Source organism: Bufo bufo, chromosome 2, assembly GCF_905171765.1.
Source record: "Bufo bufo chromosome 2, aBufBuf1.1, whole genome shotgun sequence".
NCBI lineage: Eukaryota > Metazoa > Chordata > Amphibia > Anura > Bufonidae > Bufo > Bufo bufo.
The window spans coordinates 403772059-403785329 of NC_053390.1; the positions used below are offsets into that span (position 1 = coordinate 403772059).

At 40.9% G+C, this 13271-nt stretch overlaps 1 protein-coding gene across 5 annotated transcripts in view; it reads left to right on the forward strand.

The window, feature by feature from the left end:
* Positions 1–13271, forward strand: part of SVEP1 (sushi, von Willebrand factor type A, EGF and pentraxin domain containing 1) — a 459579-nt gene that overhangs the window by 199712 nt on the left and 246596 nt on the right. For all 5 annotated transcript variants that reach the window (XM_040417268.1, XM_040417271.1, XM_040417270.1 and 2 more), the window contains 2 exons: positions 4499–4660; positions 10568–10729. In XM_040417268.1, coding sequence (XP_040273202.1) covers positions 4499–4660; positions 10568–10729 — 324 coding nt within the window. The remainder of the gene's footprint in view (positions 1–4498; positions 4661–10567; positions 10730–13271) is intronic.

Genomic DNA, 13271 nt, shown 5'->3' on the forward strand with positions numbered 1-13271 from the left:
AGAAAAGCTATCAAATCCCCAAAAACCTTGGCGAAACAGTGTTTTTTTTTATTATTTAACCCCACAAAGATTTTTTTTTTCGGTTTTCCAAAAGCAGACAGTAAAAGAAATGGTACCTTTAAAAAATACAATGTATCCCACAAAATAGGCCCCATATGGCTATATGAACACAAAATTACAAACGTTATGGCTAATGGAATGTGGGGAAGAGAAAACAAAAATGTATAACAAAAAATTGACTTTGTAATTAAGAGGTTAATTATTGGACAACCCTTTTAAAATTCTAAGTTATTGCCTTGTCATGATTGATTTTTAGTATTTCTGATGCAGGAGACTAGAAGAACTGCAAGAGGCTCTCTGATAGGACTCTATGGGGAAAATGTTTTTCTTTAATAGGACCTGTTGAGGATTTGCCGTGTTTCCGACATTAGTGCCACAATTCAGCCAGACAAAAAACAGTGCTTACAGCTAATGCCAGAAGCAGGTCAGATCCCCACCGGGTCTCATTTTTGTCAATGGACTCCATCCGGTAAAGCAGGTATCCAGCAGGGTACGATGAACTCTGGTAGGCTGCTGTGTGAAACTAGTCTAATATGTGAGGGTCAGTTTTGCTTGATTCTATGTTGGCCTACTTTGCACCAAATTTATAAAATTTATCACATTGTTAGTTAAATTTGATGCATCCTTAAACCTAACACTTTTGTTTAGAAATGCTACCCCAGTTTTTTATGCCACCTCCTACTAGATTGGGTGTGTGATAGTTTTTGCAACTTTTATAAAAAAAAGTCACGGTGATAAATCTGGAGTGAGACTCATTAGCATAGCTAGACATGTGCATTTTTAACCCCTTTTCAAAACTGGAGTGAGTGGTGTAAAAATGCATAATAAAATCTAATAATTAGGATTATATACTGAAGCTGCATATGGTTCAGTGTGTTCTTATTATTAGTATTATTGATATTATACTTTTTATGTCTGGACAGACATTAATCTAATTTTCATTCCAAAATACATATTTCTAATATTTTAAACAAACTTGGTGAATCAGATAATCCATTTAAAATATGTCTTTGAAAGTTTAGAACCAGGCTTGGGACAAATCAATAAAATTATGGAAAATCCAGCTCTTAAACAACAGGAGACACTTTTATTGATGCGGTAAAAACTTTCCAATCCTCATACGCAAGAGTACAGTCTACGCATTTCGGACCTTCATATTTCAGTCCTTGGGGCTTGGGACAAAGCACATAAAAAATAAATATATATATATATATATATATATAGATATTTTATCTCAATGAGTCCATAGATAATTTATTTGATTGCAAATGAGTGCCAAATGACATATTGTTATGGTGTAAACTAATAGCATTCTATGCTGAATTAGTCAAACTCATAGTTGTATGATGAGAGATGTTTTTAGCACCGTAACTTATGCGTTGTGGAAAAAAAAAACTACAGATATAGTTTGGTCGTGCAGCCTAATTTGCTATTGCAGATATACATATATATATATATATATATATATATATATAGCTTTCCAAAAAAGAGGCAGCACTCCAAGGTAAAGGTGAAAACGACCCGCTTTATTCCCCTGTGCAACATTTCAACTGCTCATTGCAGTCTTTCTCAAGCATAGAGACCGACCCGCTTTGACCGACCCAGGAGATCTGTGGTATGCCGGTGGGACGGACGCTTCTGGGTTGCCAGGCGACGGCTCACATGACTTGTTCATGTGATCTGGAGGCCGGACAAGGGGGCTTCTCCCTCCGGACTGTCACGCTTCTGGGGAGGGGCCTGGCTGCTTGTGCATGCATCATGATTGCCGTCACATTTTGGAGGCGTGTTTATGATTGTGTACACTAGTTGCTAAGCTACCGAGCATGCGCGGTGGAGGATCAGGGACGTCGAGATGTACGCCATCACATTACTCCGCTGTGTAAGTGTATTTCTTTCAATCTATGCGGCCGATTGACCGTTATTTAAGCACATTCAGGTGATCACTATAATCAAAGCAGTAGGCACTTTATGAATAAGGCTATGTATGTTGGAGATCTTTGAAAGATCACTGACTAAAGTTTCACAATGTATGTACACTATTGATTTTGACATATGATATGTATAATGAATTCACAATGAACTACGGTATGTAATTTTTGATGTTTTTCAAATTATTGATCATGTAATTGTCACTCATTTTAGTAATTGACTCACAAAGCATTGTGGGTATAAATGTAGATACTTTGACACCAACTGTTATGCATGAGAAAGACTGCAATGAGCAGTTGAAACGTTGTACAGAGGACGTTGCCTCTTTTTTGGAAAACTACAACCATTTTGATGACCGAATCGTCTAAGGTCTGAGGATTATTTGCACCTGACTTCACCAACAAGTGCTGCTGTCCTTTCTTTGTGATATATATATATATATATATATATATATATATTTCTTGGTTGCAGAGAATGGTGATAAACTAATAAAACAGAATACTGATTATAGTTGTCTGATCACAGGGGTTGTTGTCAAGGCCTAGAGCCCTGTTCACAGGAATTGCCTGTCTCCATATACCCATAGACTATAATGGAGAGTGGGAGTGTATATGGTCAACTTTCTTCCAAAAATAGGAGAAATAGGATACTGCTGTTTTTGCTTTTGGTGAGGTTCCCAGTGGGTCACACCCCACACTTAGCCATTTATGTCTCTTTTAATTGGTATGATGACCCATCTTTCAAAAAGGCATTGTCTAAAGCAGATGACTCCTTGAACTAACAGCTGGACATCACCAGCTATGAGTTAAACTTGTCATCTGCCTCTACCAACTGCACCATAGACAGGCCATGTACTTCTGATTCCCCTATCCCGCGATTCAGGCAAGTTGAAATCTGATGTGTACATTCTGGTTTTACACAAACACATTAGGTTGTCAGTGAATACTGAAAATGTATTAGGGTCAGTTGAGATATTTTATCTCAGCCTATAATTAGTTGATAACATCTTTTAGGAGGAGAATATTATTGAGGTTTCACTGATGGTTTCTTTCAAGCACCTAATATTTTCAAGTAGTTGAAGACTGCCCTTAGACTTTTCAGAGTTAACATGTACACAGAGATGTACAGCAGAAGGCAGATGTTTTTTTTTACCATCCATGCCTTCTCGATCAGTGTATACACATTGCTCATTGGGCGCTATATGTATAGAACAAGCAACATCAATGTCGTTTCCTACTGTGGTCCTAGAAATCAGGTGATCGTTGATGGGCAGGTGACTGCACAAGTTGCTGGGTCTTAAGCTGCCCGTAGACGTTCAATAGCTGTCGGCCAAATGATCGTCTGGCCCACAACTATTTCTCCTAAATACCACCTGGCTTCCCCAAACACATACCCGTTCCACTTGGCAAATCATGTCTGTGCATGTTTGGGGACAGTGGAGAAAGCTAATGTCAGACCGTTCTGGTGGCGCTTGTCTGCCATGAAAACAAACGGATAGGGTGAAAATATTCATTTCACCCATTGCTTGTCCCCCTGACATCGTCTGTTATAATGTGTATGGTTAGCTTTAGCATAGCCAGATCAGCTCAGCAATTAAATTGTACATCCTTGTAAAACTTCTCTGGGAGTTGTATTCTCCCTATAACTGGGGCTATGTCAGCCACAGTTACAGGAGAAATCAGCAATAATGTATTCAAATTTGTAACGTTATATTGCTCTCCAGAGGTCTAACCATTGTATGGGGCAGAAAGTGAGAAAGTGAAATAAAAAAAGACAAAATAAAAATGTTAAAAATGATTTTAAATGCCACCACTAGCCCACACTGCAGTTTCTAACCCTAAACCCGGGGACCATAACCCATACATCCCTTATATCAAAACAACTGTAAGGGGACATAATGTAAAAAAATATATATATCTTTTAGCTGTGTTTTGTGGTACTTAAAAAAAAGCCTGAAAAATGTGAAAAACTATTTTTCCCTTTTTGTTTATGTTTTCCCAGGTATTAAAAATGTAAATGTAAAAAAATACTAGAATTGAGTCTCATTCACACGTCAGTGTTTTGGTCAGTGATTGTGGGCCAAAACCAGGATTGGAGCCTCCACAGACATAAGGTATAAGGGAAGGATCTGCACCTCTTCTGTGTTTACAGTCGCACTTGGTTTTGGCTCAAATCACTGAGGGAAATCACTGACCAAAACACTGACTGTGTGAATAAGGCATTACACTGACATAAAGCCCCATATATCACTGAATTTTTTTTAATAATTATTAAAATATCAAAATGTAAAAAACAAACGAAAAACTGTTACAGCATATACAATTTTTTTTTTTAAATGTGTCTGATCAGGGAGAGGGGTAAATGGCCCAGTCTTGAACTGGTTAGAGCACAGACAGTATACAGATCAGAATGTGAATACCAAGACACTATGCTCTGTCCTCAACCGCATCCAAATATCTGTAAAATAGCAAGATAGTGTTTTATACATTATTTTTTGTATTAAATTCAGCTCAGTGCAAGCCAGGAACATATTCCTTAAATGGCCTTGAAACCTGTGAGTCATGTCCACGTGGCACTTACCAGCCGGTGATGGGAGCAAAGTTCTGCCTCTCCTGCTCAAGTGGAATGTCAACAGTTAAAAGAGGATCGGTGGACAGCGCAGAATGTGGAGGTTTGTCGCAAACATTAATATATCACTTCACACTGGAAATAGATGTTAAATATGCTAAGTATATGGATGTTTACTATGCATAAGTATCCAACCAGAAGAAATCTATCACATTATGTCTGACATATACTGTACCCTGAGTGGCTTCAGACGTACTGCATAAATAATGGCGGCATGCCGTATGCTGTAGTGTCTGTTACTCTAACACATGAGGATTTAACACCTGAATTACAGTTTCTGTGTCAGTGAAAGCATCCCATATAGCCACATACACAACTAATAGCCTCCCTATTTCTTCTTTCCTGAAATTTTTTTTTTTTTTACACTCAAGTCCCACTGATTGATTTCAGAAGGAAAAATGTGTGAATAGAGTTTTATTAGTTCATAGTCTTAAATGAATTTCCCACCATTAAATTTCCTCCATAAGAAAGCTGCCTGGTGCAACCTATAGGTAACTACCCTGTGAGTCAGAATGTCCAACCCAAAAAAGAGCCTTGAACCATGGTTGGGAATATTAGCCAAACTGAAGAGGGGCAAGAACCCTGAAACAGCTGACTGCAGATAGCAGTTTGGTTTGTTTAATATCCCCAGTAGTGTTGAGCGCGAATATTCTAAAAGCAAATTTTTATCACGAATATCAGCACTTTGCGATTTTGAGAATATTTAGAATATAGCGCTAAAATGACGAATATCCGTTGTTTTTTTTTTCACAGTACACATCATTGTGATTCAAAATTCTGTGTACTGTGTAAAAAAAAATCTGTTCATCCCTCCCTGCTTCTAGCTTGTGGTCCAAATGAGAAGGCTCCAATATTACTGACAGAGAGTCAGCGAGTGGAGCGTGAATATTCGTAACGCGAATATTTATTGCGATGCGAATATCGCCACTTCGAGAGGACACAATACTAAGTTCAACAATCAGTATTATGTTGTCAGACCTGATTAAAGGTGAAGTTGCATGTAATGCGCTAAAATATTCGAATCAATAGTGGTGATTTGCGCGATCTCGAATACTTTGAAAAACTCTATCTGCATATAAAGCTATTATTGTGACATGCATGGAATTTTAATCTAAAACAGTGCTGTAATGTACAATTACTTAACGTGATCAGTTCTTCCTCACCATCTCGAAAGTTGCTGTCAACCATTTTCATCACTTATGTAGCGCTAATAGTGCGTGCATGCTTGTGTACTTAAGTAGTTGTCCAGCTTAATCAATATAAATCAATAAAGAAGGGTCATAAAGTCAAGATATAATGTCCAGCAGTATTGATCCCTTTAAAACATAACTTTTACTATGCAATTTATAAAATAATACCACCGTAGTGGTTCACCAGTGAATAGTGATAGAACAAACAACAATAATCAAAGATAGACAATGTTCCTGGGAGCTGGTCGGGGATACCACCTTGTGTACTTAAGTGCGCGCGTAAATAATAGTGCAATCGAAAAGAATTTCACGAATATCACAAAATCACTAATATTTGGCTAATATTCACCTAAATGTTCGTGATGTATCGAAAATTTGAATATTGCCCCTGCCGCTCATCACTAATCCCCAATCCCCCTTTTGCATAGTTTAGTGATATGACTACTTCAAACCTTTTTGTACCTTTGTTCACAGAAAAAGCAGAAGGGTTGTCTCAGGATTAATGGGGTCCTATTGATTTTAATATCCTACCGATATGCCATAACATAATATGGGAATTCCCCCTTAATCCACCTCAGCGATTAGCATGTTTTGAAACTTAGTGACCAGGCAATTTTTTTCATTTTTTTCACCATCACAATTAGTGATAAATAGAGATGGCCCGAACTATCCGACGGCGAACAGTTCCCGGCGAACATAGCTTGTTCGCGTTCGCCTCTGCCGGGCGAACACATGCGATGTTCGGTCCGCCCCCTATACATCATCATTGAGCAAACTTTGACCCTGTACCTCACAGTCAGCAGACACATTCCAGCCAATCAGCAGCATACCCTCCCTCCCAGACCCTCCCACCTCCTGCACAGCATCCATTTTAGATTCATTCTGAAGCTGCAGTCTTAGTGAGAGGAGGGAGACTGTAACTGCTGCTGATTTAATTGGGAAATCGATAGCTAGGCTAGTGAATTCAGTGTCCACTCCAGTCCTGAAAGACTCATCTGATCTCTGCTGTAAGGACAGCGTCCTGACAGCACCCCAAAAAGCCCTTTTTAGGGCTGCAACATTAGTCTGCTTTTTTTTTTTCCTTTATATACATATTGCAGTTGCCTGGCCTGCCTGTGTGTGAGGAGCTGCAGGCCCACAGACTGTAGTGTGCCCACTGCCAGTGCTCACCCCTGTCATTCCGTGTGGCACAGGACTTTGCTTAAAAAAAGGCACTTAATTTTTACACTTTAATCTAAGGTTAGTTGCCTGCCAGTGTGTGTCAGGCTGACTTCCACTGACTGTAGTGTGCCCACTGCCAGTGCCCACCACTCATACCGGCTGGCACAGGACTTTGCATAAAAAAGGCATTAAATTTTTACACTTTAGTGTAATTTCAGCTGCTTGCCTGCTGCTAGTGTGTGTCAGGCCGACTTCAACTGACTGTAGTGTGCCCACTGCCAGTGCCCACCCCTGTCATACCGAGTGGCACAGGACTTTGCTTAAAAAATAGGCACTTAATTTTTACACTTTAATCTAAGGTTAGTTGCCTGCCAGTGTGTGTCAGGCTGACTTCCACTGACTGTAGTGTGCCCACTGCCAGTGCCCACCACTCATACCGGCTGGCACAGGACTTTGCTTAAAAAAGGCATTTAATTTTTACACTTTAGTGTAATTTCAGCTGCTTGCCTGCTGCTAGTGTGTGTCAGGCCGACTTCAACTGACTGTAGTGTGCCCACTGCCAGTGCCCACCCCTGTCATACCGAGTGGCACAGGACTTTGCTTAAAAAATAGGCACTTAATTTTTACACTTTAATCTAAGGTTAGTTGCCTGCCAGTGTGTGTCAGGCTGACTTCCACTGACTGTAGTGTGCCCACTGCCAGTGCCCACCACTCATACCGGCTGGCACAGGACTTTGCATAAAAAAGGCATTTAATTTTTACACTTTAGTGTAATTTCAGCTGCTTGCCTGCTGCTAGTGTGTGTCAGGCCGACTTCAACTGACTGTAGTGTGCCCACTGCCAGTGCCAACCACTGATACCGGGTGGCACAGTAGCTTGCCGATAAATAAGGCATTTAATTTTTAGACAGTAGTCTAATTTCAGCTGCTTGCCTGCTGCTAGTGTGTGTCAGGCCGACTTCAACTGACTGTAGTGTGCCCACTGCCAGTGCCAACCACTGATACCGGGTGGCACAGTAGCTTGCCGATAAATAAGGCATTTAATTTTTAGACAGTAGTCTAAATTCAGTTGCTTGCCTGCTGCCAGTGTGTGTCAGGCCCGCTTCCACTGACTGTAGTGTGCCCACTGCCAGTGCCAACCACTGATACCGGGTGGCACAGTAGCTTGCCGATAAATAAGGCATTTAATTTTTAGACAGTAGTCTAAATTCAGTTGCTTGCCTGCTGCCAGTGTGTGTCAGGCCCGCTTCCACTGACTGTAGTGTGCCCACTGCCAGTGCCAACCACTGATACCGGGTGGCACAGTAGCTTGCCGATAAATAAGGCATTTAATTTTTAGACAGTAGTCTAAATTCAGTTGCTTGCCTGCTGCCAGTGTGTGTCAGGCCCTCTTCCACTGACTGTAGTGTGCCCACTGCCAGTGCCAACCACTCATACCGGGTGGCACAGTAGCTTGCCGATAAATAAGGCATTTAATTTTTACACTTTAGTGTAATTTCAGTTGCTTGCCTGCTGCCAGTGTGTGTCAGGCCCGCTTCCACTGACTGTAGTGTGCCCACTGCCAGTGCCAACCACTGATACCGGGTGGCACAGTAGCTTGCCGATAAATAAGGCATTTAATTTTTAGACAGTAGTCTAAATTCAGTTGCTTGCCTGCTGCCAGTCAGTGTGTCAGGCCCTCTTCCACTGACTGTAGTGTGCCCACTGCCAGTGCCAACATCATACCTGATCGTATACACACACTGGATGTTTTAAAGCACGTTATTCCAAACAATTTAGGAATGTTAGTTGATTTATGCCCTTTATGGATTAAAACCCGACTCTGCGTCCACTACGTAATTTTCCATGGGAGTTTTGCCATAGATCCCCCTCCGGCATGCCACAGTCCAGGTGTTAGACCCCTTGAAACAACTTTCTCATCACTATTGTGGCCAGAAAGAGTCCCTGTGGGTTTTAAAATTCGCCTGTCTATTGAAGTCTATGGCGGTTCGCCCGGTTCACCAGTTCGCGAACATTTGCGGAAGTTCGCGTTCGCTGTTCGCGAACTGAAAATTTTATGTTCGCGACATCACTAGTGATAAACAAATCCGAATTTCAGGATAAATTCGATTTGCCGCAAAGCCGAATTTCATCGTGCTTCGTGGTAGCGAATCGATTTAACCTTTGTTTTTAAAAAACAAACAAAATGATACTGACCTCATCCATTTGCTTGCGATGAGCCAGCCATTGCCATCTTGCTTTAAGATCTTGCACGACATCCTGTGCATGGTGACGTATGATGTGATCTCAGACCGCGCGAGATTTTGCGCTAGATCTTCAGTCAAGATGACGGGGCCAGCCAGTTGCGAGCAAATGGATCAGATAAGTATGATTTTTTATTTATTTTTATTTTTATTTAATGCTCCCTGTCATTGCACCCACTGCTTCCAAAGAAATGTGCTTCATGACGAAGTAAATTGTCACAAAGCAGATTTTTTGTAAAATTCGTCAAAGCAGCCTATTCACTCATCTCTAGTCACAATCCAATGAACAGGTGTAGATCTGTGATATAAAGTATGCCTGCTTCTGGCATAACTTATAGTAAATCTGTTGGGCCACGGAAGGCCATGCCCCCTCCCGCTAAGGGTACTTTCACACTTGCGTTGTTTGATTCCGGCAGGCAGTTCCGTTGCCTGAACTGCCTGCCTGATCAGGCAAACTGTATGCAAACGCATGTCATTTTTTCAGACTGATCAGGCATTTTTCAGACTGATCAGGATCCTGATCAGTCTGAAAAATGCCTGGTCAGTCATAAAAATGCATTGCAATAAAGGATTAGTTTTTCCGGTGTCATCAGGCAAAACGAATCCAGTATTAATTTTTTTCTAATTTTTAAAGGTCTGCGCATGCGCAGACCGGAAGGACGAATCCGGCATTCCGGTATTTTGAATGCCGGATCGGGCACTAATACATTCCTATGGAAAAAAATGCTGCATTAAGGCAAGTCTTCCGTTTTTTTCGCTGGAGATAAAACCGTAGCATGCTGCGTTTTTCTCTTTTGCCTGATCAGTCAAAAACGACTGAACTGAAGACATCCTGATGCATCCTAAACGGATTACTCTCCATTCAGAATGCATGGGGATATGCCTGATCAGTTATTTTCCGGTATAGAGCCCGTGTGACGGAACTCTATGCTCGAAAAGAAAAATGCTAGTGTGAAAGTAGCCTAAGCAATGTCCACTTTTTACAAAAGTTGTGAAGAGTGGCATAAAATGGACATATTTATGCACAAAATGGTACGTATGCAAAAATTGTAAAGGTTTAATTAATCAATATCTATCTATCTAGTTATCTACACACACACACACACACACATATTCTTTTTTTTATTTTAAGTTATTGCAAAAATAACATATCTATCACAATACAATTTTAAAATAAACACTAAATTACATAGTATTTTCCCAAATACTATACTTACTGTGGATGCACAGCTGAAAGGCATTGTATTTGTCAGACAAAGATTCTCATTTTTCTGATTTATTGAATGTTGTTTATAAGTTTTGCCTATGGTTCCAAGTTTTAAACAATTCATTTTAACATCCTGTATTTACATTTAAGTTCCTTGCCATGCCGGCGAGTTTTCACGATCTGGATTAGTGCCATGCTTTCCTTGTCCAAGGGACTACTATCAGCCGGAACCGGGGAAATCTTATTGCCTGTCATGTCCATTTTACGGAACAACAACTATGACTGGAGCCAGGTCGATAACAGACTGTTCAAGTAAGCTGCCTTTTGTGCTCATTGGAATTCTGAGTCAGTATTAGAAGAGCTTGTTGACCTGTGTTGTATGGAACTGAGCTACACACATGGCATATAATTCTGCTACAAAGTAATATCAGCTCTTTAAATGTATATGATCATATCACTTACAAAATTGTAAATTGCATCTCAAATATTTCATTAATTGTGAATTTTCTACGTACAGTTCATTCAAAATTAGATTTTTCTTAACAGACCTACCAGAAGTTGTGTACAGTGTATAACTGAGAGACATTGTCCCCCTGGACTAGTGTCAGTTATAGTGTTGTCATAAGAATGTTGTGTACATTCAAATAACTATAGTGACATGGGAGCTACTGGTTAGAGGAAAAATGTATCATTATTTTATTTCAGCAACTAGAATTGTTATTTGAGCAGCAATGAACTGTTTATCCAGTGTTGGTCTTCTGTAGCTCTAGTGGAGAGAAAAGGTTGGGGTCTCAGTCCACCAGTATAGGTAAGCTTTTTCACCATCAGGTGGGTGGGTGCAGTCAAGCAATGGGTGTGCAGTCCCTAATGATGAGTGTGGAGCAGTTGGAAGGTGCTTTCTTTGGCTACGGACTCAAACAAAGGAAAGAGATCTGAGTAGAGAAGGTTGCTCAAGCGTTGTTTTGGTAAGCCGATAGAGAAAAGCTCTCCAGATGTCATATAGGAATATCTGATGCAAAGTAAATGCCGGACAGGCAATCGTTTTGCAGTATATTTGTTTTATTTTTATGCAACATTTTCAGTAAAACTTGACTACACATCAGCTGACTGTACATATATTATTTGCCTTTTGCCTACTTTGAATAAAACCAATAGTATCCTTTGACCCCGGCAAAGACAAATTCAAATAAAATCTCACAAGGAGGGGGGGATGTAGGCCTTGATGTAATCTGCATTAACCCAGCAGGATGCAACCAGAGAACTACAGCGTGCAACCAGCATGATGCAAATGCTTGCTCTCGACACAGCTGACAAGATTCATAGAGGCAACAAATAAAGACCACCAGAGATTGCAGGAGGTGGTGCAGATTGTGGAAAATCTTCCCATGATGGGCGTAGCTAAAGGCTCATTGGCCCTGGTGCAAGAGTTCAGCTTGGGTTCCCCTTCCCCCAGTGTTTTGTGACCAGGGGCAGGGAAGCGTATTGCCTTTGTGCTGCCTGAAGCAAAAATTTAAACAGCACCCCCCTCCCCCATGCCAAATTCTTGACCTAACCCCTTCCCTCCAGCCACAGGGGAAACTTGACCACCACTTTCTATAATACCGGTGTGTTCTTATGTGGCACAAGGGCCCAAAGGCTCCTGGGCCTGGTAGTGACTGTTACCTCTACAACCCCTATAGCTACGCTCCTGCTTTCCATGGTTTAAACAAAACCAAGCAAAGAGCTATTCATGTAGCAGAGCATGAGTGCTAACTAGATAATTGAAAACTGATGGTTGGCTAAGGACCTTGCTACATTTAGTGACTATCGTGTCTGAATGTCCAGAAACAGCGCCATTGTTATGAGCAGCCAATTGGAGCCATGTTAGAGATGTATGTCTAAATGTGGACTAATGTACGAGAGAGTGTCCTGTTGCTAAGAGGTAAACTATTTTGCTAGATTTGCCAAACATGAGAAGCCATGCTATTGCCCTTGTGCCATATAAGAACACACCGGTATTATAGAAAGTGGTGGTCAAGTTTCACCTGTGGCTGGAGGGAAGGGGTTAGGTCAAGAATTTGGAGATTGCACCATTCAAGTGAACAGAGCTTAGCCCCGCCCACGCTAGTTGATACTAGTCGTGACATCACTGGGCGCTACTGGAGCTGATAGATCATCAGTTAAAACAAAGTGCAGAACCCCTTTAAGGAGCTGAATTATAATCCATCTGACTAATATTTAAGTCTATACAAAAAAACTAAAAATAAAATCATACTTACCTAATCCACTTTATTGCGAAGAGCCCAACGTCACCGTCTTGATTGAAGATCCAATGCGAAATCTCGCGTGGCCCGTGACAACGTCATCACGTTGGTTGGCGTGGTGGCGTCATACGTCACTGCGCACGGGATTTCGCAGGATCTTCAATCAAGATGGCGGCAGCTGGCTCTTCGTGCTCAAACGGATGAAGCACGAGGAAATTTGGCTTTGCAGCAAAACAAATTTTCCCTGAAATTCGTATCGAAGTCCACCCACTTTGTGCACTTTAATTCGCTCAACACTAGTCAAGAGCTAGGGCACTTTGCAATGGACTCTCCTTTGACTGTTAAAACTCCTGACATTTCCTTGCACAGCAGTATAGGTGGTGCTTTTTAGTCGAAAGTAGCATTTTTACATCAGCTTTGCCACGTTTCTGGAAAGGGGGAGTGACTAGGATGGGTGTTTGAGAAGCCATTTGCCCAGGCACATTTATCATTATTTATGCCAGAAACTAATAATGTAAATAATAACTGAAAACTAGATTTCAGTCTGGCATTTGGACTACTGGAGGAGGCTTTTCATTTATGACGAGGTGCAAGCATCATCATAAATTAAA